Below are 27,459 nucleotides of genomic sequence, written 5' to 3'. Positions count from 1 at the left end.
GATCACTTGATAATTGTTAATAGAGCATGCAGTTAAGTCACCTCAATCAATCTTAGAACTACCACTTTTTCTCCACTTGTACTATATTAAGCACACATTTTATACTGAGATAAAATGAAGATTGCTATTTATTAAATTTAAAAAAATTTACATTTAACACTGAATTGCATCCAGAATAAACAGAAATAACATTTTGTTGCAATAGATTTGCTCACATTTCTGAGATGTGATGCTTTCTAGCAGTAGTATTTTATGAATCCATCACACTGCAGACACACAAACCTCATAAAATTTCTAATACAAAATTAGTATAACAGTACATTACCATCGTTGCTGCTTCATTATCCTGGTCATTCCTCAGTAACAATGAACACTGATGTTGACAGGCATCACTATCATCTTGTGCAAGATACAAACGTGCCAGTTCCAACATTGCCTGTACAGTAAAATATTTTATCTTTGATTTGCATATGGTTAAGGAAGGATAGTTCAGTTCTGTACATATTTACCTGAGATTTCAGATTGCGCTGTACAATTCTACTCTACAGATCGTTTTCACTGTTGTTTTCTGTAGACTCTTGGTAAAACAATTTAATTGATTTCAATACCCCCAGCTACAAAAAAGGTAAAACTTTTCTTCTTTAATGGGTTATTCTAGAATTGAAGACAAATGCTCAGACAGTATTGTTCTGAAGACTAAAAAATTTTGTTAAGAATAGTTTTCTTGGGAAAAAAGTACACACAAATAGTTACAAAGTCCCAACAAGCAAATATTTCATTAACATTCACTTATTAGTTGTGCAATATAAGCAAATTCTAACAGAAACTCTTCTCTTGCTTGCATTTCCCTACCCTAATACATTAAGACTGTGTATGAATTCATTTATGAGAAACAACCACAGAATAAATATTAACAAACCAGAATTTACATAAGCATGCATCTGCAAGGCTCAGTTACTGTAATTCTGAAACAGAAAGTCAAGTGAGCAAGCAATGGAATGGATACAGAGTTAGCACATATATAAGAATTCTAATTATAAGAAGAGTGACTCAAAGAAAGTTTTCATATGTGTTACAGTGGAAGACTTGGGAAGCAGTACGCTAGTTAGGAAACTTCCTGCTTGGGGTATGTCAGAGAACATCAGCTAAACTGGACATCTACCCCAGTACTCTAAGTAGGAAACAAGTTTTTAAAATCAGAAATTCAGTCTTAGATTTGCTAAGACATCATTGCATTCCACGTAGCTAGAGAGGAATAAAGCCAAAAATCTGCCTCAAGGAAATACAGTCTCAAAGCTGCTAAAGTTGTAGCTTTAGGAAGGACAAGGTATCCTTGATACCACAACACTGGAGTTCAAGTATTAAAACCAAGTGATGTGCTTATTGTTTAGCAGCTGGATAATCTCACAGCTGTACAATGAAAAGAAGCAAAATAAGAAGTATTCACATACACCTGAATATGCAATAACACTTTTATGCTAGCAAAAAAACACAGGAATAAGTTTGACATAATTTTTACTTATTTTTAGCCTTAAAAAATCTCTCAAGTTGATAACTAATGTTGGTGTTCATTATAGAGAAGCAAAAGGCTAAGAAATCTCTTATCTCTAAAACCCAGGGCTGTGAAGGGGAAAAACGAAGAGGAGAAATAAGTATGAAATGCTGCTAAAAACATGAATTTAGCAGGCAGTTTTGTGTGAAAGAGACAGTGAAGGGAAAAGAGAAGCAGTACAATAATCACTGCTCAGCAATAGCAACATTTTTTGAATAAAACCAGAATCTTATCAAGTAGGGATAGAACTACTAGCACATAGACAGCAGAGACAGAAATTGTCTGAACTGACTGAAGTCACTGGGATTTCTTTCCAGATGACAGGCAACTAGCAAGGCTGAAGCAGTCTCTGTTATTACCGTACCATTCTTTACATGCCCTCAACAGTTGCATGACGACAGCCCTATCATATAGGCAACTAATGGACTACTCAGTGAACGTAGACCACCACTCAAATGAGGATTTTATGTAAATAGACTGAAATTGGCAGAATATATACAACTATTTTTTCCCAAGTGACAAGAAGGAGAAAGTTCAAGGCAAAAAAAACCAAACATGTACACAGAGCCTTTGTGGTTTTCACCATAAATCAAAAATAATTGCAAATATAGTTCTACACTGTGGATAATTGGAAAAATGCATTGCTAAGTATCAAAAGTGAAGAGGAAAACAAATGCATAATTGTCAGAAAGAGGACTGACCTTTTTATCAGTTTCACAGTGAACAAGTGCTTCTTTGTAAAATTTAATTGCTTTTTCATAGTTTCTCTGAACTGTGCAATGCTTTGCAATCTCAGCACAAATTTCAGCTGCTAACTGTTTCTGTGCAGGAACTGCATCTGGCTGTTCTATCTGAGCCCGTTTAAGTACTCTGGCTTGTAATTCCCGAGCCTAGTGTGGAGAGAAGGATAAGAAATCAGTCAACATTCTTTCGAAAGGAATCAATAGTATATAGTTCATTTTACAACAACATAGCTACAACTTTTAAAAGCTTATATGTGCACATTAAAATCTTCAAGTAATAGAAAAAGAAGGTAGAGAATTCTTTGCTATACGAAACAAAAAACCATGAACATCTTTCCCCAGGTTACCTCCCCTTTTCAAAAATCACATTAAACACATACTGGAAAGCAGCCTAGCGTTTAACACTTCAAGACGATGGAATCCCAATGTACTTCTCTACTGTACATCAATCTAACACTGTGAAGTCTATACTTCACAGACTTTAAATAGGCTAAAATTAAGCATACAAACAAAACTTGAGCAGCTAAAACTCAAAGTCTATGTACTTCTTTACTAAGTATAGAAAACTCAGCAAAAATGCAAACAACTATCACATTTTACTTTAAGCTTCTTCATTTAGGGAGTGATTAAGAAAAGACAGAAGCACAGAGGTAAAGATCTCTGTTAAAGGCAGATGCCCCAGAAGAAGGTAAGGACAGCTAAGGAAACAGCTGTGCCCAATTCTGATCACACTTGATTAATTTTCTTTGATTTAAACTAGAATTCTATGTAACTCCCACATAAAGGACTCCCTCCTTCTGCTCAAGCTGAAACTGAGTCTCAAAAAAGCTGCTTCACTCATTTGGAAATGAGTAAGTTGAAGAGCTGTGCTGAACTGTCAACTGAAGTTAGCAAGCTGTAGCTGTACTGAATCACTCCCTCCTCCTACCATTTTGCCCAGAAGGGAAGGAAAACTAATGGAAACAGTAAAATTCACAGGGAATTCCTAATGTCACTCTGAAAAAGCAAGAGAAGAAAGCTGTTTAACAAAAGGTAATACCACGAGTGACCAGCTAGGCCTACTGAGATTGGAAGTGTAACGGAAGAGAAGAATGTAAGGATCCAACCTCTTACTCAAGATTTGTGTTGAGAAAGCATCTTCTAAACTGATTATGTTGCCTGTATCTTCCAAATTTGCTCTTTCAAGACTCACTGAATGATAATATTAAACTTCAGAATTAACAGTTTACTGTTGCTATTTAAAAATAAGAGTCAAGAAAACGATATGTAGCCATTGAAAGCTGTCCTAGTTTGTTCTCTGAATAGTACTCTGAGCTGAGCAAGGATCTGTAATAGACGCTGTTTTCAACTACTCTGCTAGAACTGCGCTCCACACACAAATGAGCACATAGTATCAATGCAGCCTTCCAGTAGTACCCAGAATCCTGATCTAAAATTCAGATGACACTGCTCAAAAGAGCTTAGACTTATCTTTACATTTCACACCACTCACAGTTCACACCATACACTACCACGTATGCTTTTTCCTTATTCACAAAAGTATTGTGATTAGTAACCACGATAAAAGCAAAACAAGGAATAAAAATGAAGATGTTGCAAGCCTTCACAGGATTTCTTCTCGTCTTCCCTTTACCTGTTGTAATGAAGTGATAGCTTCATCAATCTTCTCCATTTTGCTGTAAATTTTTGCTAGCAGAACCTGGTAACGTCCATCTTCCATCAGAGAAGACAATTCATTAACTATAAGAATTACATAAACAAACCACGATTATTTTAAGAATTTATCCTGGGAAGTAAAAATTCTCTACATATTCCAGGCACGAGCTTAAGTGAGAAGTTCACAGCTTGATTTCATTTATTTAGGATTGTGGTTTGACTCTGTGTGCAGAGCTAGCAGGCAATGGAAGAAGCAATCCACAGAGCAAGATTTAAGGCAAAGATGCTTAAAGCTGTAAAAAGAATACAAACTACCTGACTGTTTGTCTATTTGCACTTTCAGAAATATGAGTAACTTATAAGTAAGACAACAAAAACAGCCATTCTTTATATTTCATATTGAAAACCTCTTTGAAAGTGATGAAAAACATCCAAACTGATTCAGCGTCACCATACCAAAAGAAAGCGTAGGATTTTCTCATGAGATGTCTAGTTGCATCTCAAAATATCTTTTGCTAGTCCAAGTAAGATAGACACAAACACAAGCAGTTATTTTAATGAAATGTTTTAGTATCTATTCAAAAAGCATGAAGCTAGTTGTGAGTAATGGTTAAAAATACATATATATAAGGTAGTATTCACATACTACATGTTCTCCCATTTGTATTCATTTTAATCTATTGTGAAAGTGGTGTCTTGAGCACAGTTACATATTAAAACAGAAAAGCTTTTTTTAAATATAAATGTAATGAACTATATTAGCAAATTCTCTTCAAAATATTGTAATTGTGACAGACAGTTTACAACTTGTTCTTGTCCCTGTGTAAGATTGTTGCCTCCATAACACTCCCTACATTTCATTTCTCTTTGACATCTTAGGAAATATATTTTAGCATTTCTAAACAAAGATATTGAACTATTCAACAGTTTGCCCAATGGAACAAGAATTCATTAGACAATGACATACTATTTTTTTTTTCCTTGTGTTGTATTGTATATCAAAGATATAAAAAAATCCACAGTGGCTTATTTACTTGTTGTCTCACTGTAAGATGGAAGAAAAGATTTTAACATACATGGGGCAAACTATTTAATGCTAATTTAATCTTTCCACACTAAAAAAATCAAGCTCTCTTGAGCAAGATTATTAAGTTAGCCAGATCCTCAAGTGCCTAAGTCAGGAATAAAATGCTAATCCAATGTTTTCTTTATTTGTTTGTTATTATTATTATTAAGAGAATGAAGTCAAGTATAGAATCGACATTTCCCTGCACATTCTGAAAAAAAAAGCAAGAATTAACTTTGAGAATGCACGTTCCTTATGTATAGAAGGGGATCTGCAGCCGGTTTGGTTTCTTTGCACTGAAGGATACCTGGCAGCATCTTCCACTTAAAGGACCATTCTCTTAAGAGCAGGAATGATTCATCTATATCTGACCAACTCAGATCAGAACTTCCGCTAGCAAAGAAGAACAAGAAACTTGCTTACGTAGAGGTCTGATGTTGCATTTACTTGACATGATGTTTCAAGTTTAAAAATCCTGGCAAGTATCTTAGTAAAAATGAAGTTTATTTTTGAGTATTTTTCCATCTATCATTTTGTAGTTTCCTGTGCTTTATAGTTAAAAAAAATGCTGATCTGGACCTCGATTATTGCCTACAGCCACACTGAAAACACAAACAAGTAATAATAGTAATTACACACGATGCTGTAAATTAATGAAATTCATACCATACTCATGATCTAAAGCTTGCTGAAGTACTATTTCTGCCTTTTCATACTGCTTTAGTTTCATTAAAAGTTCAGCCAAATCATAGCAAAGGAAGTTCTGCTGACCGCTTTTCAAAGCAGCCTCATAGTAACTGATTGCCTAAAAGAAACATAAAAAACTGGTTATGAATGAAATCGTACAGAAAACAATCTTACTACATTGCTTTTTAATGGCACACTGCTTAGGGCTTTCACTACTTTCTTCACTCCTTCTGTAACCAAGTCATTTTCTAGTAATTATTGTATTAATAGGATGTCATTTAATTACAGGTTTGGACTTCCCAAGATTTAGAGCCAAATTAAAGAAACAGAATAACCAGAGCCCACGTTTTGGTGATTACGCATGTTAACCATGTTAGCACCTACTATCTTCAGCTGGTTCACTGTCCATTAAACTACATTTTCATTAGCTGCCAAAGCTGTGTAATTCCAGTTGGATCAGAGTTATAAATTTCTGTTTTACTATATACAAGGAGAAACATTTTCCCTAAAGTCTACCTGAAAAACCTGATGACAAAACGTCCACGGTTTTGAGTGCAGGTCCAAACACAAAGTCTAAGTCACTAGAACTACAAGTCATCAGGTTTATATATCCACCAATATGAAACGATGACTTTGGCCAGTTGCATATTACACTGTAAACTTACTTTCAGGATAGGAAGTATGTTTACAGCCATAAAATTAAACACTTCTACTCAACCTGAAAACCAAACAAATATTTATAGAATACCTTTGAATAGTTATGTGTTTTGATTAAGGCTTTTCCAATTTTACTTGCTAAAGCTGGATCTTTTGGATTTTTCTTCAAAGCCTGCTCGTAGACTTCTATGGCTTCATCAGGCTTCAATAGTGAAAGATAAAAACACAGAAGTCAAGGAGTAAGGTAAGAAATGTGCATGGAAAACAAAAATCTGGTAGTACTTCCAATAGCAAGTGCCAGTGCTACTGGTTCACAAAATACAAAACTTCTGAGAAAAAAATAACCACTGTATGATCGCTGGAAGCGTACAGCACATTTAAATACACATTTTCATGTTAAAGCAAAATACAGAAAGAACTTGGCAAACAAATGAGTTTGAATTCATTTCAGATTACTTTTCTTCTGAAATTTCTCTACCACCACGCATTTCATTAGTTAACGCAAAGCACCCGTGAAATTAGTATCATGGAAGATAATCCATTTCTTTCCTCCAGTTCTCTAAGAGCAGACAAGGAAATTATATTCTGCTTTGTACTTCTTCATTAAGGAGAAAACAATTGTTAATCACCTACAGTTCTCCAAACTAGTTATCTAATTAGTTGCACGCTCTAACCCAAATTCATATTTTTGGGAAAATAGAATAAGTGTGTATATTTCAAATTTCTACATTCACCCACTCAGTGCATCTTCTACAAATACTCATTAAGATTTCCAGTCCATCAAGTAAGCAAAAGATGTCCAGCGTATATATTGAAATCCAACAGTTTATGATTTTTATTTCAAACTTTCAGTACTGGAATGTAATGGTAATTATTCTGAGTTTCAAAACTACTCTAAACATCTCTAACTTCTTTCTGAATTAAATTTAGCTCTCACTTCAAATTTTTGTCTGAATGTTCTTCAAGAAGAAATGCCCTCCTTCAGTTTCCCTCCCAAAACTATTAGAAGGCACTTTCAACAGCTTTTAATTTGAATTTAGAACAGCTACATTCATTGCTGATAATTTCATTTTTTACATCCATAAACGCTTTATTTCCTAACTACCTATCAGTAAGAGTCATCATGCTACTTTGTCTCAACTTGCCAATGCCAAGGAATGACTCAGTCACTTACTCATTTCTAGCAAGGACTTACCTCTTGAATATTCATATATGCGTCACCAAGAAGAACAAACGTATGAGCACTTGGCAGTTTTTCTACTAGGTCTCTGGAAGCAGAGGACAGAACTGTGTTCAGTACTGAACATGTCAGTATTGGTACCTAAACAAGTAGGGTGTGGCAATATTATCCTCTAGTGATATTAATTTTTATTTCATAAAACAAAAAATCTGAAATCTTTCTAAAATAGAAATTTCAATTACCGTTTTAAATGTTACAACACTTGAGTTCATTATACGACTAAATCTTCTGACCTGTTCTAGTAAAAATGGAAAAAAGGAGATCAAGATGCTACCATTTAATATCTTGGAAAATAATACACGCACACATCACAAACTTTTACCTGTAGCAAGCAGCATATAACTTCTTATCTCTCCTACACTGAAGATAAATGTCTGCCATCTTCAGCTTAGCTTGCACAAAGTAAGGCTGCTCAGGTGTGATATTTCGGAGCATAGTCAAGGCTTGTTCAACATCCCCTTGAGCAATTGCCAGATCTGCATTTGCAATCATGACCCTTAGTTCCTCAGGAGTTCCAGAAAATTCATCAATGGCATCTTGCAGTACTACAGCAGCCTCATGCTGCAAATAAAACCAACAGAATTATCACAATTTTTGTTGCTGAACAGACAAAAATAAAGCCACCATAAGCAAATGTCTGAGACTATTATACAAAAATAAACATAACAAAAAAAGAAGAAAACAGCAAAACCCAAGCCACAGTATTCATTTATTTTGCTGAAACATTTAAAATGTTACTCTCCATTTATGTCACATATACAACAAAATGATCAAAATTCTAACTAGTCCTACTTAGAAAAGGATGACCTCTGGCCTTCAAACCACAGAACTGTGTGTACATTATATCCTTAGACATATGTAGTGTCCTATCACATATTAAGATTCAGCTGAGAGTAAGGATACAATCAAAAAATATTCGTAGTAGCATTCTGACAACAAAATAGTAATCTACGTGCCTGCAAGTGAACATCAACAGTATGTGCTCCACAAAATTAGAAGCTTTCCATAAGAGTTTTGAGTTAAAGTTTAGCACATGCAAATACATATTTTTTCCTGTAAAGTCTCACATATGGGATGTCAAGTCAAATACCACATCTTCAAAATTTCACAAGGCATATCTTGTTGCCAGAAAAATTGATGGTTTTATATTCTAAGCTAATGAGGATTAGACAATTCTGTTAAGGGGAAGAAGAAATTGTTTCTGGATATGTTTGTGATCTTACCGGTTCTCCATTCAAACAGTGAGCTTCTACTAATTCTAAAAAGACAGCCACACGATCACTGGTATCAATTTCAATTTTCTTCCCTTTCATCTTTGAGGAAGCTGCATGTTTTCTCATTCCAGGCAAATTCCTTGCCATCTGCAAGGTCTTGATAGCTTCTGACAATTCACCCATCTTCTTCTGGGTTTGAGCCTTAATTAAGTGATAAATTGGATGTTCTCTCACCTAAGAGAAATATATATATATTATATATATATACACACACATATATTTTTTATATATTACATACACACAATGAGAAAGATGGAATTTCCAGATTTGCCCTTATGCATAGTATTCCAACTCCCTGAAAGATTCCTTTTCCCTCAGTATTGACCTCAGTTTCTTTTTTCCTCTAAATATATCTGATTCACGTTTCAGTAATGTAAATATTAGTTTTCAGGGAGTCTGCAAAAAAGTTCTTGATTATAAAAGAAAAACTAATTACTAATCTGTTTCACTATATCAGACTTTGAGAAAGAATTATTTTAAACTAGACTGAATTTTAATGGATTTTGAGCATCTCACATTAGAGTGCATATGCTTCATTAGGCTATCAATTAAAAATAGTATAGAATTATTATGTGGCTTAAGTCCTGTCTGTCATTACCTCAACTTCTAAAAACAGACTTAATGGGAAAAGGATATCTAAATAAGGGAAATGTAATTACATATAAAGTTGCAAGCACCTTAGTATCTCCTAATTAGTTCATTAACCTTAAGCTTCCTTGCATCATTTGGATGAAGGAACCAAAATACAAGAATGCTTGCAAGAAACTGCTAGCTTGTCCCACTATTCAGCTAAGCACTGCCAAGAGCCTTAGCACAACTCAGACCTAAGGAATGCTGTACAGTGTGTTCTCATCAGTGTAAATCAGAAAATTCCACTGATGTAAACAAATAAAACAAGTCAGCATTACACACTGTCAAACTCATAACATTTATTGGTGCTTAAAACAGCATGAATTTTCATTTCTGAACTCCTCATGCATCTTTGCTATCTTCATTAGTAACTGCATCTGTGTAAGAAGTACAAAATCTCTGGAACACTTTTCAAGTTCTTCTATGTTGGCCTTTAAAGTCAACTGCGAAGTTTGTCTGCAATCAACAATTCTGTTTATACAACTTTGTTTTAGTATTTATGTAAGAATTGGAGGAAAAAGCTATCCCTTTTGTATTTTAAGACAATTTCAGTATTTGCAGTAAGGGATTAGTTCTGCCCTTTGAACCTTTCTAGTTAAAAAATTAGTAATTTATTTGATAAATATTTAGATACCATATTCAGATTAGCATTTAGATATTGAGCTTGTAGTGGAAGAGTCAAAACTCTCATATTAAAAACCATTATATTCAAAAATGTATAAAAAACCTTGGATGTCTGACTGAATGAAGCAGTTTGATTCTTTTGTCCAACTCACCTCAAAATTGTAGCTCAGGCAGAGCTCCAGGGACTGAGAACACAGTTTAGTATTGTTCTGAGCCAAAAAGACCTGGGCCATCAGTAAGTGTGCATCTGCATATGAAGGATTTCTTTCAAGACAGTAACGAAGATTAGTATGGGCTGCTTCAATATCCCCTAGGAAGTCAGAAAAGGGGAAGTGAAAAAGCAGCTGATAAGAAACAGAGGTTAAACAGAACATTTATTCACTATTTACTAACTTAATCTTATTTTTTAATAACTGTTAGTATTGAATGAACAAACTCATGCATGAAGGACTACTATTTTTTTTAAATTATTTATTGCAGCTCTGAACAGAAATCAAAGCAAGGTTAAAGTTAAGACTTTTTCTCATTGTCCCCTCCGCAAATCATTTAATAGCTGGGATCTTTTTGAGAGCAATGGATGCAATATCACATTAATGTGTCAGCAGAACTAAAATATGCTCACACAGATCACAAAAGTAGTGCAGGTATTCTTCACTTAGCTACATAGCGTAACACAGTGGACAAGACATACTTTACAAATGAAGAGCGAAATCTATGTTTTATATCAGAGAAGCTAGAGAGGTGGATAGCTAACCATTCATACAAGTATTACCTGATAAATATTTCACCTTTGCAATTAAAAAAACAGCTTGTTGAAGACCTGGCACGGTTTTTACCACAGTTTCAAGAACAGAAGCACAGTGCTTGAGAAGTGGTGAAGGAGACTGCCCAGGACTTGCAGGCTAGGAGTAAACCACAACAAAAATTAGCAAAACCAAACAACAACAAATCAAACAGAACTAAACACACCAAAACAAACAAAACCCAGAAGTAACATATTGGCTAGCAGGCTTTGGACTTGAATTCTGTTTCAAGTCTGAGTTTCACTTTAAACTCTAATGAACAGTAAAGCTGAAGAGACAAAAGCTGTTGTAAAGAAATATAAGAGTACATTTTACATTTAAAGTGAAACTTCTTGATATCAGCAGGAACATAAAAGCGCATCATGAATTCCAGGAAAAACAGACCCAGACCTGACGTAACTAAAGAGTCTTCCATAAACATTTGGCAGCACGCTCAGAGTTACTGTGCCAAGTGATCCAAGAAAACGGTAATATGAACTGCATTTCAAGACAGCCAAAGCTGGAAGAAATGATCAGAGAGATGGGAAGGAAAGATGTCTCCCCTGTGCTCCTTCCATGCCACAGAACTTATCCACATAGTTATCAGCAAATTTAAAGCAGCAGCCTGAAAATAAATAACCACTTTCATACAGTCTTCCACATCAACTGCTATACTGTATCACATTTTAGTTGCTCTTTATTAGAAGCAGTTTGTATCCCATGAAGCAGTTACGTTGTATAACAAGCAAAAGGCAACATAAAGATGCCTCTGTTTACTGCTAACATTCCCCCTCAGGACACACGTCCTCGGGAAGCCACAATCTCTCTTTTATTATACAGGTAAAATGAAACTTCAGGAAAATTGTCATCTTTCACAGGATTTTTCTACGGACTGTTGTTAAGAAAACAGTTCAGTTTTCATTCCAAATTAAAGAACCATCATTGCCCTTAAGTATCCTAAGCAAACCTTCAGGCACTACTTCATAGAATGACACTTATTACTGATTTTATCTCCATCTGTGTACAGAATTACACAGAGTTGTCATAGCTACTGTTGTTCCAGACTTTCAAGCCATATCACCTCAAAGCCAGTGGGATAAATTGTAACAGTGGAACACTTGCCGTTTTTGCTGGTTGCATTTTACAGCTTTACATAAAGAAATATTTATGGAAAGGTTCTACAATTTGACCAGGAATCTGCTAGAAAGATGATAAAGACCACTCCTTGCTATTTCAGAGGAAAGATCTCTTTAAAGAAGACACTCTTTAGAGGTGCTTCAACAGTGTTTCTTCAACTTTAGAGATGTCAGGTCCCCACTGAAGTCCTACACATCTTTGCTCCAAAACCAGCACAAACATGTTCAGTCACAGGAAGTTAGCCATCTAAAATTAAAAATTAGTAATAGTATTTATCAAGTAGTAGTCCACTGATTTTTACCAACACGTCGAAGAAGCTTACAATGAAAAGATATCCTGAGCTGACAAAAAAAATATTTCAGTACCAGAATAATCACAGTGTGAATAATCAAGTTTTGCATTAAGATACTTCTAGTCACTGTATTCTTAGTTTCTTGAGCACAAGAGATTCACATTTCAAGGGGGAAAGTTTTCTATGCTTTTGCTTCACAATTGTCCAAGAAAAAATTCTAAAATAGTTTGTTTTCAAAGAGATGCAATATACAGCTGCTTACCTGTGCTGGGCAAAGTTTAAGATATTCCCTAATAATTTCTAGCAAGAAATCAGGATTCAGTTTTTCAAAATACTCCACACCAAGAGGAAAACCATGCAAAGATGAGAAGTGAGTATCCAGAACGTCATTCAGCAAGGCAATAACTTCTTCTTGTCCCTTATGCTTTTTCGTAGCTAGGACCGCATGCAAGAAAGATAATTCCTACAGGAAAAAGAAACAGAACATTTTTAATATTCCAGATACATTCAGCTGTTACTTATACAAAACTACTTAACCATTAGTTGAGTAGTTAGCCATTTCTTCTTTGTGTAGAGGTACTGTAACACTTTACGCATGATGTTCACTGCAAATGACACCAATGATCACTGCATTCCTTTGTTACTACATTCTTTAAATTTGTGGAAGAAGCTCCAAGTTCTTCTGAGCAAAACACCCTGCAAAAATTAATACTCTTCCCTTCTTAACATTTCAAACTTATTTTCAGAGACAACATTCAGTAAGCACACAGTACCGTGTTACAAAGTTATTAACTTACATTGATAGAGAGTGAAAATTTAGATTTAGAATGCTCCACTCGAGTGACTGAAATATGGAAGTAGCTAGTAGACTGCTACTCAGATAATAGCAAAGTATTTTAATTTACAAAGATGCCTCCTACCCCAGATTTTCCAATTGACTGCTGGATTTCATTAAGAAACTCCAACTGCTGTTCTGCATCTTCTAGCTGCCCTTGTATTAGCTGACAACGGATAATTCCTGTAACATATTGAAAGATTTCATTTCAGATTCATCTTCTTAGTCAAACATATGGATTGTTTTCTAGAAATCTTCTCTCTTCAGTCTCTTAATAAAACGGCAATTAAAGAAAAAAATAGATAAATATCTACGGTAACTAGATACCTCACATACTTAGAAATACCTGAGATAGAAGATGCATAATATAAGCAATGCCATAAAGTCATTTTGTGAAAATATCCAAAGCCTAATACTACAAAGCTGAGCACAGTAAATCCTCAGCTGGTTCTAGACTAACACAAGTCATAGCACCATAAAGCTTTGCTTCCAAATCCAACAAGCAGGATAAGGTAACAAAAGAACACCCCAGACCACATGCAAACCAGATTTTTTATACTGTTTGAGTTTTCAGAGTAGAAGGCAGTGCTACAGACAAAAATGCAGGGAAAAGACTGAAGTATGCATGCCATATTTATTCTTCATTTCCTTGAGAGCTTCACTTTTGATAAAGTAGATATTTCTTTCCCTCCCGAAGAAATTCCAATCCTTAAACTGCAGTAATTATAAGAAGTCTTGCCTGATTATGTTTTCAGCCTAATTTAGACATACACATAAGTATGTACTTCAGTCTTCACCGTGGACACAGAAGACAGCTTGTTCTACCACCTGCCCTTGAATTTATTATTTCTGCAGTGCGTAAGAGCTCTCCAGCTTTGGCAAATGTAGGCACTTTACCAACATACTGAAATGATAATGACTGTTCCCAAGAGTGTAAAATAAAAACCAGATATTCAGATGACAAAGAGAACTGCAACTAAAACATAATTTTAGGTGCTGATGTATGTTAACAACAACAACAACAGAAAGTGTTTTGGACACAGCCCAGGCAAGGAGAGGTCTGAAGCAAATGTAATGTTTCATCTACACACATGAGTCACAGAAAGGATGGTAGGGTTGCCCATGGTAGACAAAAAACGTCTGGAGGAGATTATTATGAGGTAAAGAAAGACAGCTCTGCTTTAGCCAGGTCTGGGCATGCCCAGCCAGCCAGATGAATGGATCAAACTGAAAAATCAGGTTCTAGTTTAAACAGGCAGGCAGGAAAATCTGACATGTGACAGGTAAATCTGAGTTACCCGAGTCAGTATGGTAACTGATGTTTTTCAAGGATAACACAATAGCTGTATCAGTATTTACTGCAGCTGAAACTCAGACCAGTGCATTTGACAGAGCAGCAGTCAAATAACATGGTCAAATAAGCAATAATTATTGACTTGCTCCCTCCCTTCATTCGCGATTGTTTCACTAACACACATGCACAGCCACACAGAACCATTCCAACAAGAGGCTAGCAGTGGATAGCTAATGGTTCGGTGGGTTTTTTCCCCCCCTCATGAATCAGGCAGTATGTGGGAAAAAGACAGGAAACTAAGACATTTTCATTCTTCTCCTGTATGAATAATTACTGCTCAGTGTTGCTAATTCCTGTTTTATGGTAAGATCTAATACTCTCTAAGTAGCAACAGCACTTCAGTACCATGAATTTTGCAGTTACGTGCTTCTGCAAATCTGGTATGCAGATTTGCACCGTGATTAAAATATGAGGAATGAGTACACCATATGCATTACACTACTCAAAGTAATAAGAAAAAAAATAAGTTACCTCATGTCTGCATTTTAAATGCTGTACGCACTATTCTGCTGAAAGCCAAGAACGTAAAACTGTGCAAAATAGTAGTGTCCCAAAACAACAGAGCCAATAATTGGAAGAAAAGGAAAAACAGCCCTATTCAAGTCAGCCTTCAGTGATACTAATGAAGTTTTAAAAGCTTTTTTACCCCCTGCTCAAGTAACTCCAGCTACAGGAACCCAAGACAATGCCTCATGTATTGAAAAAAAAAAAAGTGTTAAATGAAGTTATCGTATCATATTAAGTATGTACTGCAAAAGAGCACAAATTGAAACCATCAGACTACATGAAGATGCAACTTCTTAAGAATAAACATTGTTAGATCTGCAGCATTTGTACAATTAGCAAAATAATTTCACAAAACAAGAACCGTATGCTTATATAGACATTTAATAATAGTTCCTGTTATTCATAGTAGCAGCAGTAGAAAAAATTGATAAACAAAGCATCACCCGTCTTAAAACCAATAAAATTAGAAATAAAAGCAAGCATAAGACCTTACCAGTTAGTGCAGAAACACTTGTTTCATCAAGTGTCATAGCAGTCTTATACCATTTTAAAGCTTCTTTCACTTTCCCTTGTAAAATCATTTGGTAGCCAAGCTCTGTAGCAAATTCTGCATTGTCAGAATCCAAACTAAATGCTCTTTCAATTAATGTTTGTGTATGCTGAAGGATGAGTTGGTTCCGGCCACACTAAAGGTAAGAATAATCTTAAAGTTCGAATTACTTTCTTTCCTCCAAATTCACTTAGAAAAAGAAAGTATTTCAGTATTTGTTTTAGAGTTTGCACATTGAATATTGCTGCAACAACTGAAAAAAACAATCACACATAAGACTAATCTGTAGTAATCCCATAAGAATTCAAACAGTAAAGTGTGCTGAGTTCAAACAACTACATAATACCATAGAAAAGAAAATTCTGCACAGTTGATAGTTGCTTTGAATGCTTTCTTTAAAGGGTTCTGATAAGGATTAAAGGAGCTTTCCATTTCAAAGCTGTATGACGAAGCTTAACAAATCTTTGTCCCATTCCAACATTCTATGAGACATTTGCATACATTTTCTTTGGAAACCTGTTTCTCATTTAAGAAGTAATAAAAACATTTTAGGAATGAGATTGCTCAAGTATATGAATTCACAGTGAATGCAAAACTTTAAAAATTGAGTTACCAAAGGCCAAAAAAGTTAACTTATTTACATCTTCTGGAAAACGCTTATTAGTAGACATTTAACATTAGTAGCAGAAAATAAAAGAAACGATATGTGGATATTTGTCTGTTGCTTAAGAAAAAGAAAGCATACTCACTGTTCTACTGAAAGCTAAAGCCATTTTATAGAAGAGCTGTGAATTACGCGGCTCTAACCTGTCCAATGCTTTAAGTAGGTCACTCAGCCTTGCTGAAGCCTTAGAGAAAAAGGAATTACATAATTGAAAGAATTAACAGATTAGGACCACTAAAAAAATTTTCACTAAAAACTTTTTACTGCATAACAGTACTTTGAAATTTATATTCAGAGGCATTCAGAGCTAGAAGTTAAATTGATTTGCTAAAAAATGGAATTTCTAGAAAAACACATTGATTAGTAAAGGGAGAATAAAATAGATCATTGTATACCTCCTAAATATTCTACAAAAAGCGAATAACTTGAGTCAAATCTGATCTACTGGAAGAGTCCCATCAAGCAAGAGCTGTTAATCTTGCTAGGGCTTCAGCACAATATAAAACACAGTATATGAGGGGGAAGACAGAAGGTACATCGTGAGTGTGGGATCCAGCCCCTAACAAAGGTTGTACTGTGCTCAACCATCTGCAACCAGCAAAACTCACCTCATGTATATTTCCTTCCCTGCACAGAAAATGCAGGGCCTCCATTCTTGTGGCTTCTAAATTGAGAGCATCTTTCTGCAACAGTCTAAAAGCAAACAAAACATGCATTTAAAGAAGCCTAACCAGAATTTTTGATCCACAATCTTTTTTGGTGAAAATAATTTATATTCTCTTCATTTTCAAAGCTTTGGTAAGTCTATCACAGTGTTAAAAACAAAATGTTTTTAATGTACTGTTTATCATTACACTATTCTATTCATCTTGTATGATAAAACTTGAATCAAATGAGAAGGAACCTTAAATCCGTATTCAATCGCCTCAATATTCAATAAAGTAATTAAACCTTCAGGTTCCTAAATTGAGCCAGTGTAAGTATACTGTTACTGTACATGACGCTATGAGAAAGCTTCAGGCGTAAATGTTCTCATAGAACTTCTCCCATTTTGCTAACACCACCTTAGAACTTCTTTTTCCAGCTAAAATACCTCTAACAGAAATACCAAAAAGAATTTTAAAAAAAAATCAAGGTGCAAGAGAGACAAACTTACAGACTGTTGACATGAACAACTGTCATAACTTGTATCGCACAATCACTTTAAATCACAGCTCTCACATGAATCACAGCTTCTGTCACTTCATGCCTACCACAACAGAGGCCCTCTTCCTGGCAACATGGGTTCATGTATTGATGTAGTACCCTCACAGAACTGCAAGGCTGGGCTCTTATAGAAGCTCATTTCATTTAATATACTTTATATAAAACTGATTCAGCTTTTTCCAAAGCATTCTTACAGTCTAAACATATACAGAGCACAATCAGCAATGTGTTATTTCATACTCAACCTATGTGCTGTTTCAACTGCCTGTTCCCAATCCTGCAATGCTAGTTGTAGCTTCATTTTCTTTATGAAAGCAGGAATGAAGTTTGGAAAGTTTGCAATTATCTGGTTCACTGTTTCCAGAGCTCCTGAATAATTCTGCCGCATCTCAAAATATTGTGCCTAATGGAAGGAAGAAAAATTGCATTAAAAGCCTGTGCACTCACAGAACTGGGAAGATTCAGAATTTCCTTTTGTACAGAAACCATTTTTCAATAACAGTTTTACTTCAACATCAGCTAGAATTATATAAAAAACAAATATAAAAAGATGAGGTGTAAAATACTGTATAGGGTAAGCACCTCTATTTCAAGCTTAACTTCAGTACAGCATTGACAAGAAAAAAGCTAGGGAGGTATAGCTGAAGAGTGGCATCGTTTTACTAGCTTTTGACAACTTTTGTTTAAACCACTTCAACATTTCAGGATACTGAACATAACCAATAGACTGCACAATGTATTCAAAACTCAAGCTATGCACCAAAAATTTCAGTCTCCATAGGTCATTTGACAATTTTTAATTTTAAGTACATTGTACACCACTCCAAATATGAGACTACGTGAGAAGTATTATCAAAGTTTAAGATGAGTTCCGCTGAGTAGAAATCAATTTAGGGCATGAGTCCTCAACTTTACTTTGATGCTCAGCATTTACTTACCGTATTCCAGGTGATGGTATGCATGGCATTTGGTTTAAAATTTTTTGAGAGAGCCATCGTACAAACATAAAAGTTACCATAGTTACTTAAGTAACAGCAAGATAATTATCTGCCGAAAATCTGATTACAATAACAATTTTAAATGTACCAGTAATTGAACACATACAGACACGTACACATGTGTACCCAAATACTATTGTGCACGCTGTTCTGAGCTTTAGACTTCTATATTCTATATTCAAAACAAGCACTTGCAATTGAATAATGACAATTAGAATAAGACAAAAACATTCCTAGACAATCCCACTGCAGTGTTTTAACTAAGACATTCATTTATTTTGCCACGGCACATAGCAATTCTATAACGCGGACAAGCATCTACCATGAAAAGTCGCTGTGACCTGCACATTTTAAGGTGGTACGGAACCTCATTTCTTGCATATGAATAGATGTATTCAATGTTTTTTCTTGTGCACATACTAAAAATCATAACTTCAGTATACATTCAGATTGACTGTATTTCATCTGTAGCCACACTGGTGCCTAGAGGGCCCTATGGTGTCACTTGGTAGCGAATTCTACTCAAAGAAAAAACTCATCACTTGAACAAACTTACTGCTTATTTACCACTGTGCTGCCTGTCCTTTTGTCTTCATCTTCAAGAGAGAAAGTGAGAATTCATACGAGCCCTGGCTACTCATTACAATTAGCTACTATTTAAAGCAGGCTGTTTACTACTGGAAATGCAAATGTCAGCTATTTTTACTGTGCTAGAACTCAAATTGTTTAGTAACTTTTATATTCCTCAACTAATTGAGTAAGTAAATCACACTTAATTTCTGCTAAAATCTACTAAAGGCTTTTTAAAAAAAAAATAATCTAGTCAACTGAACAAAAAGAATATGACTGAGCTGTATTCCTACTCCTTGCACACCCCCTAATCATTATGAAGCTCTAATTATTAACCAAAGGTTTGTGATAACACATTTAGAAAGCGTTAAAATCAAAGTAAACGTACTTTACCAAGGAGAGCAAAAACATCATTCCCTTCCTGCAGTGCTTCATCAAAGTACTTCACAGCTTTTTTAATATGAGTTTCTTTCCCACAGGTGAGATCAAGCCATGCTTTCAGAATCAATCCCTGTAAAAAAAGCTTCTACATTGGTACTCCTAATTAACCAGTTAATTAAAAAAAAAGTATACTGTGTAGAATAATAAATTGAAAGAACCGTACTATAAAATAAGACTTAAAGAGAGATGAAAGTAATATCTTTTTAATTAAGAATCTATAATATATCATTGAAATTATAACCAGTACACGACTCAAAATATTAGCAACTCATTCATAAATTAATTCAAGATTCTTAAAACAGTAACTGTCAGTGTCTCTATAAATGCAGAAGATGTTGCTACAAATGATATTTACACTATTTAAATTAGGTTATGTTCAGTAAAGCCTGCCTTTAACAACTGCTGAAACTGCTTCAACCCTCTGGGCTTTTGAATCTGAAGATTCAGAACAGATGACACTCCCTCTACCAAGACCATCAATTTTTTGTTATTGCTTTGATACTGATCATGGTAACAATTCCTAGCAAGAACAAAACTCACACATATATTACCTCCATTGGTCAATGCACACCTTTGAATTACTAACTGACAATGAACGTGTTCAAAAAAAGTCACTGGGAATTTTATTCATCCCTGTCAAATGCGATTAAGATATTAAAGCATTAGGAACACAAAGTTCATCAAAGGAACATCCAAATACCATCAGTGTAGTAAGCCTAGCTTCACAGTATATACGTAGTTCTATTACTGCTTTACACAGAAAGAAAAAGGTTACCTCTTTATCACCATTAGAAACTTTGATCACCCTGTCAACATATTCACGGGCTTTGTCTTCACGACCAAGATGCCACAAAAATAAGCCAGCAAAGTAGAGAGCCTGCTGTCCTGCTGTTTTACGTTGCTCCTTCAGTTTTGTATCCAACTCTAGAATCGCATCTCGATCTAAAAAGATTAATCCCAAATATTTTCTTAATTTTTAATTTATTTTTAATTTAAATTTAATTTAAATTTAATTTTTAATTAATTTTAATTTCTTAATTTTGCCCACATTAATTTCTGGTCCTTTATTAAGAACAGTTAAAATCAGATGTCTGACTCTCACTGCAATAGTTCCTCAGAAAGTACCAAAACACATGATAAATTTAGTATGTTAAAGCATTAGTCCTTGGAGACTAAAATAAGGGCAGAGTCATTAATCAGAGCTGTTTCACTTGTTCATTCAACATTCATCAGGGTAACCTGAAATATATTAATGGCCTGGCTTTCATGACTTCTTAATAAACTTGCAGTTTTGCTTGGAAGAACTGATACCAGACAGACAATAGGAAACAAGAATCATAAGCTGCCTGATTTTAATTTCTATCTCCATAAAATATTTTTCACCATGGCAAGTAAATCAGTTTTTTAGTGTTTAAACATTTAGACTTAACTCTTCACGGCTTTGTATTTTGGTATTTGTATCCACAATCTTGATAAATTTCCAAGTACTAGATATTATGTTAAAAGCAAAGCTGGAGTATACCCTTTAAAGTTAGGTAGAATTAATCTACAACTCTCAAGTCTTAACATATGGCTGTTAAAAATATAAACCATTATTGCCTTAACGAGCATACCTGGATTAGAGCTCTTTTTGTGGGCATAGATCAGTGCCATCATTGCACAAAGTGACACCTCCTGTTTGTTCTTAATGGACTCCAGTTGTCGAATACCCTCTTGGATGTCACCTAGCGATAACAAGAGTGAAATAAGCTGCAACATCTTCCAGAGGACAGAGAACATGAGCATCAAAAACTCCTGACTCAGTTTTTTCTTCTGTGCTTTTCCCAACCCTTTTTACACAACTTTTCTCATCAGCCACATGTTCACCCTCAGTTGTTTGTGCAGGTCCTTCCAACAGACGCAAGAAACAAAAAAGCATTTCATCTCAGAGAACTTGAAAGAAGTTACGCACTGCATCAGCCAGCCTGAAATAGGGCTTCTGCTAAACAAACTGGTAAAAGAAGTACTCAGCTCCCCAGATGCAGATGGATACAACGTTAGGTATAGTTGCACCTAAACAAGCCAATCGATTCTGGTGATACAAAGTACTGGGCACGTGATTAGGCCCCACATTCCCCCCCAAGGCACCTGTTTGCCTGACTGATGCCCATTAAGTTGTTAAATGAACAACAGAGAGCCTCACCACTCCTCTCCCCAGCACCGCGTGTCTTATAGCTGTCTCATTCGAACCGCAGGGTGGGGGGACTCATTAAGTACCGCATGTACGTGGCTCACTGCGCGCTGGTGGTCTCAGCACGGAGCGCCTTCAGAGCTCACAAACGCCGCGGAGCAGCCCAAGTCCCGAGCCTCACCACAGCAGGCAGGCAGGCGGCGCTCCGGGAGCACGAGAGTGGCCTGCCCCGCGTTACCTGTGCGCAGCGCGCCGTACGCCCGGTAGAAGTGGAACACCGGATCGCTGCCCAGCCGGCCCAGCGCCTCCTCCGCCGCGGCTCGGACGTGGTGGAAGTAGCATTCCCGGCAGTAGTAGTTGAGCAGGGCCTACGGGAGAGGCGAACCCAGTTCAGTCACACGAACGCTTCACCCGCGGCCGGCCCCATTTGGCGCTGCCCGACGCGCACGCCCTGCTGCCCTCAGCGCCTTCCCACCCCCAGCCCCTCCGCACACACCTGCTGTACCGCAGCGTCCATCGCCTCCACCGTTGCTAACCAACGCCACCTGAGACAGGCCGCCGGAAGGGGCGGGGAAGAGCCCAGCCATTGGCTGTCTGGCAGCACCTCGCCCTACCATTGGCTTGAAGAGAAAGGAGGCGGGAGAGACACAGGAAGAAAAACTGTGGAAGCGTCGGAACAAGCCGGATGCTTAGGGGAGAGGGGCGGGACCACCTACCATAGAGGCTGTTACCGTTGACGGGGAAGGTGGGCTTGAACACGCCGTGGTCGTGGGACGGGTGGCTGTAATGGCGGATGGGCTGTGCCGTGCCGTGCCTGGCTCTTCCTGAGGCGCGTCAGCGCCCGTGGCGCCTCGATGCGTTTTGTACCGTCCTGGTTGCTGCCACAGCCGCGTATCCCGGCCCCGCGGGCGCAGCCTCCTGCAGCCTGCCCCCTAGAGGCGCCCGTGCTGGTGAACTCGGAATTCTAAGTGGACCGCTTTGAGATTTTTTCATGCGTTTATTTATTTGTTTGTTTGTTTATTTATTTTACCGACATAAGACTAACTGTCTCATGCTCCATTTTGTTGTATACTACAATGCTGAGCACTTTAGGCTCTGTAAAGCTCTCCAGAAATGAAATGCCAATGTAATAAAATCAAATACAGAAAGTTCGTTTTTTTTTTTTTTTTTTCATTTCTTCCATCCAAGTGAATTAGAGTTGGAAAAGTCTAGTAAAAATCAAGTTTTCCACTTGGCCTGAAGGCACTGTCCGTTGTGTCCAAGCACCAGAAACAAATCTTGCTAAATAACTTTGCTTGAAGAGGGATGTGCAGTCCATCCAATATGTAAGCAAAGCATTCTCTAGAAAATCCATCAGTAATGACATTTAATAAAAGGAGAAAATCAGTCATAGAATCATAGAATAGAATCAAAGAATCATTAAGGTTGGAAAAGACCACTAAGTTCATCTTGTCGAACCCCAACCCATGCCCGCTAACCACGTCCCTCGGTGCCACATTCCCACGGTTCTTGAACACCTGGGCAGCCTGTTCCTATACCTCACCACTCCTCCTGAGAATAAATTTTTCCTAATATCCAACCTGAGCCTCCCCTGGCACAAACTAAGGCTTTTACCTCTTCTCCAGTCACTGTTACTTGGGAGGGCAGGCTGACCCCCACCTTGCTACAACCTCCTTTCAGGCAGTTGTAGAGAGCGATAAGGTCTCCCCTGAGCCGCCTCCTCCCCAGGCTGAACAATTGCAACCAATGTCCCCTGATTCTTTTCCTCCACACAGCTCTCCAGCCACACTGCCCCAAGCCTGTAGCAACGCATGGTGTAGTTATGACTAATTCACTGTTGCACCGAATTAGTAGCTGAAACGGATCCTCTCAGAGGAGACAGCTTTGAGTAAGCTTTTCTAATGAATCCATCCCATGTGACTCTACCCCATTGCTCACTTCTTACAAAGTCCTAAATTGCTAAGGAAGTATTATGTAAGAATATTTTTTTTAGCTTGCCCAGGATGATCCTTCAGAAAAATATCCTAAAAATTTCAAGGTACTCTACCTGTACTGAAGCAACATTTCAGCTTCTTTGACATTGAAAACCTGAAATAGTAGGAGAAACAATTATTTTTTGTTTTCCTATTACCTGCAAACTGAAATGATAGTGACATAATACTCATCTGTCTTAAAAGTTACCTCCTTGAGAAAAGCAAAGTTTTCAAACCTGTAGGTGGAATATTAAATAATATTCAGTTTACTACCTGTGAGCCTCCTAGGACACATTCAGGACAGCTGTAATATTTGTCCATTGAGGACTCCCTTGCAGGAAGTGGCTCATGGAGTTACTCTATGCAGTACTGTAGAAACACAGAATCATCAAGCTCAGTATTCAACATGCATTAATTAGAAATTTTAAAAAGTGTACTGTTTTAAAATTAATGTCAGATAATAACGACAAAAGGAACGTACAATAAAAAATGTAATCTTTATTATTTCGGCACATTAATAATGTTATTTAGCTTCAATTATGGTTATAGTAGCATTTTCCTGCATGCAGTTCACTAATATATTATTTGCCAATAGTTTTAATAAAAGTAATCTATATTTAATTTTCCTGTGTAAGAAACATAAAATGTCTGGATGTTTTTGATTATACAGTTCTGCTACTTTCTCTTTGTGAAAAAAATATCGTGGACCCATGATAACATTTAGAATTGCAGTATGAATAATTTTTTTAAAAGTGTGTAAATATGAGAATAAACTAAGGGTTCTGCGAAATGAAGTGTGCATTTGAACATTTGTTATGCAGGCACTGCTTAGACATTCAATTAACACTTTACACCTTTTTCCAACTTAAAAAAAGAGAAACAAAAACACAAACAACTAGAGTTTTAGAAGCAAATTATGAACTTATTTTGCATAAAGAATTGACATGTTTGCAAATATAGTAAAAAATAAGACCTACAGCTATCTGCTCTCTTAGTCATATCATGTTCTCTGGAGTACTTCTCTGAAAAAGTGCTGTGGACAGAAAGTAAAAAAAAATGGTGTGGAGTCAAGCTGAAGATAAAATTCAGTTCTTGTTTTATGTACATAATGCTGAAAAAGAAAATGAAATGATTTTTACAGTATTTATATTTGCTTATAAAATTCTAACATTATTTTCAACAGGTCTAGTAGTTTTCAACATGTCTGTACAGTCTGGATATACACTATATGCTTTTCACTGAAAATTCAAAAATGTAAATCAAATAAGCTCCTAAACAGCTGCAAAATATTGCTTAATGGTATGGAGGAATGAGGTCTTGTTGAATAGTTTACTTCATTTAGCTCTGATGTATGGCTTCCCATATTTAAGAATCCTGGACAGTCAAACGAACAGCAGCATAGGCAATATAAACATGCACTGATAGCATCCAAACTATCTATAATGGTAGATAATACATAATTTTTCCTGTTGAAAGCTTGCACATTACACTTATTGTGGTACATATTTGATGCAATAAATGTGCTCAGCTCATGATCTGTTTGCTCAAACATGCACCACAGGTTAAAAATTACTATTTACATAGCAGAGGGCTTTTCATTAACATACAGCATCAACCTTACTGAGAGCTGAAGATGGCTAAACAATACTGCAGGATAAAACAGAACAACATTATAAAGGGCTCTTTCTGATCCATTTGGCAGTTTGGGCAGGTTCATTTATTGTTTGTATGCAGAAGGACATTTGACAAAGACAGAATCTGTGTCTCCAGACCCAGAAAGAAATTTGCACTTTCTGAATTAATGGTCTGTGCAATAAATAAATAAATAAATAAATAAATAAATAAATAAATAAATAATCTGTTTTTACTGTTTTTGTGAGTTACAGGGGACTTTACAGGCATATCAAGACTGGTTCAGACACGATACAACATGAATACATTAATTAAGCACCTCAGAATTTATTATTCCTTTCCAGAAACACTGAGCTAAAATCAGTTGTTCTTTGTGACATAATGTTATTTTCATGCATGATCTATAAGTGCAGCATGCCTTCATGCAAATCATTTCTGTGTGTATATTAGTCGCATAGTAGAACACCTGGCTCTTATACCTGTAAAGTAGTGCTTGACCCCCTTTCCCAACAGAAGCGCCATTTACAAAAATAGTCACATATAATAAACAACATATGAATAAAAAAAAGATGAACCCACCAACACAGACTTGTAAAAATATGACGTATGTGGCAGTTGAAATGCAAACAGTGGATATAGTTATTGTATTGTTTTACACTAAACACACAACTACTTGGTTTGCAACCCTTAGCTGGTCCCTACAGCCTGAGTAGCCATTTTTTCTCTCCTCTTCAGCAGTGTCAGCTGGTAGTGAGAACAGTTAAATCCTGTCAAGGTTGTTTCCCCATGTCACAGTCACAGTTACTGACGAGGGGTCACTGTCTTTTAATAGGCACTGACCTTTAATGTATAGTATATCTGTAAAAATTGTCAGTTTGGCATAGACCTCCAGCAGGAGTCCTGTTGACACAAACACATGACCTTTACAGGCTATGAACTACTTTGCACACAGATGATTTTGCTTGCTATTTATTTCTATTTCTGAACATCTCTGCCTTCCTTTTCGTGCTTTTCTTTGACTGCCCTTGTTACACGATCATAAGATGGTGGACAGACTGCCGTTGATGCAGTTATATCGGTCTTCTCTGTAAATGAGTTTTCGTTTAACTTGTCCATAAGGATTTCGTCTTTAATGCCCAGACCAGCCCCTCCTTCAGTTTTGTTTTTATTATAGATAAAGGAGGCTTGTTTTACTGTTCGTTTTAAAAGGTGTCGTCTAAAAGCACGTTGAATTATGACAGCAGATACTTCTTCTTGTTTTCTTTTTAACGTTGTTGTAATTGGCTCATAGGAAGCTTTTGAAGGGTTTGATGCCATAAATCGGTCTTCCATCTGTATTCTGAGGGCATCCATCTCCCCACTTTCCCCTAACACACGCTTTGTGAAAGCAAACAAGATGTCAAGGCAGTGAATTCTGTCACCGCTTACCATGGGCAGATCCATTGCAATCAGCTGGACTTTGTTTGGTTTGGGAAGGTGAAGAGGAGGCTCAAGAGCTGCTGCAAAATCAGACAATTTCTCAAATTCCATGAACTGTGTTGCATCTGGATCGAACTTCTCCCAGACTTCATAGAACATCTCAAAGTCATCCTCGCTCAAGGGCTCGGCACTTTCTTCAGTTGCAACGCCAAAATTCTCCAGAATCACAGCAATGTACATGTTCACCACCACCAGAAAGGATATGATGATGTAGCTGACAAAGAAGAAAATCCCAACTGAAGGGTTGCCACAGTCGCCTTTAACAGAGCTTCCTGGATGAGCTTTGTTAGGGTCACAGTCCGGCTCCCCACTGTTAAGAATTGGGGCCAACAAGCCATCCCAGCCAGCAGATGTGGTAATTTGAAATAGGCAGATCATGCTGTTGCCAAATGTTTCAAAGTTGAACATGTCATCAATGCCAGCTTCCCTCTTAACGTAGGCAAAGTTGGACATGCCAAATATCGCATAGATAAACATGACCAAGAACAGCAGCAGGCCAATGTTGAACAAAGCAGGTAGAGACATCATCAGAGCAAAAAGCAGAGTGCGGATTCCCTTTGCGCCTTTGATGAGACGCAGGATGCGACCTATTCTGGCAAGTCGGATGACTCGGAACAAAGTAGGGGACACAAAATATTTCTCAATCATCTCAGCTAAGAACATACCTAAAATAGGAGGAAAAAAAAAAGTATATATTACCACACTCTCCATATTATAGTCATAATTTAGAAAAATAGTTT

General features: G+C 36.6%; 2 protein-coding genes across 5 annotated transcripts in view; both read right to left on the bottom strand.

Moving 5' to 3' along the window:
* The window catches only part of TTC21B (tetratricopeptide repeat domain 21B), a 32,487-nt gene extending 10,224 nt beyond the window's left edge, over positions 1 to 22,263 (bottom strand). Inside the window, exons 1-21 of the mRNA XM_021400275.1 lie at positions 22,132 to 22,263; positions 21,874 to 22,003; positions 21,079 to 21,189; positions 20,241 to 20,407; positions 19,413 to 19,535; positions 17,702 to 17,859; positions 16,859 to 16,943; positions 16,336 to 16,434; positions 15,530 to 15,722; positions 13,261 to 13,358; positions 12,603 to 12,803; positions 10,902 to 11,031; positions 10,282 to 10,439; positions 8,825 to 9,049; positions 7,924 to 8,162; positions 7,557 to 7,629; positions 6,453 to 6,563; positions 5,684 to 5,822; positions 3,929 to 4,035; positions 2,254 to 2,442; positions 326 to 436 (exon numbers count right to left, since the gene is read on the bottom strand). Coding sequence (XP_021255950.1) covers positions 326 to 436; positions 2,254 to 2,442; positions 3,929 to 4,035; positions 5,684 to 5,822; positions 6,453 to 6,563; positions 7,557 to 7,629; positions 7,924 to 8,162; positions 8,825 to 9,049; positions 10,282 to 10,439; positions 10,902 to 11,031; positions 12,603 to 12,803; positions 13,261 to 13,358; positions 15,530 to 15,722; positions 16,336 to 16,434; positions 16,859 to 16,943; positions 17,702 to 17,859; positions 19,413 to 19,535; positions 20,241 to 20,407; positions 21,079 to 21,189; positions 21,874 to 22,003; positions 22,132 to 22,152 — 2,868 coding nt within the window. The 5' untranslated portion in view covers positions 22,153 to 22,263. The remainder of the gene's footprint in view (positions 1 to 325; positions 437 to 2,253; positions 2,443 to 3,928; positions 4,036 to 5,683; positions 5,823 to 6,452; positions 6,564 to 7,556; positions 7,630 to 7,923; positions 8,163 to 8,824; positions 9,050 to 10,281; positions 10,440 to 10,901; positions 11,032 to 12,602; positions 12,804 to 13,260; positions 13,359 to 15,529; positions 15,723 to 16,335; positions 16,435 to 16,858; positions 16,944 to 17,701; positions 17,860 to 19,412; positions 19,536 to 20,240; positions 20,408 to 21,078; positions 21,190 to 21,873; positions 22,004 to 22,131) is intronic.
* Positions 24,122 to 27,459, bottom strand: part of LOC110400414 (sodium channel protein type 1 subunit alpha) — a 63,187-nt gene continuing 59,849 nt past the window's right edge. For all 4 annotated transcript variants that reach the window (XM_021400271.1, XM_021400274.1, XM_021400270.1 and 1 more), the window contains exon 26: positions 24,122 to 27,384. In XM_021400271.1, the coding sequence (XP_021255946.1) occupies positions 26,216 to 27,384 (1,169 nt within the window). In that variant the 3' untranslated portion in view covers positions 24,122 to 26,215. The remainder of the gene's footprint in view (positions 27,385 to 27,459) is intronic.

Source organism: Numida meleagris, chromosome 5 (assembly GCF_002078875.1).
Source record: "Numida meleagris isolate 19003 breed g44 Domestic line chromosome 5, NumMel1.0, whole genome shotgun sequence".
In the NCBI taxonomy this organism is placed as follows: Eukaryota; Metazoa; Chordata; class Aves; order Galliformes; family Numididae; genus Numida; species Numida meleagris.
This window is presented reverse-complemented; position numbering and strand designations above follow the sequence as displayed.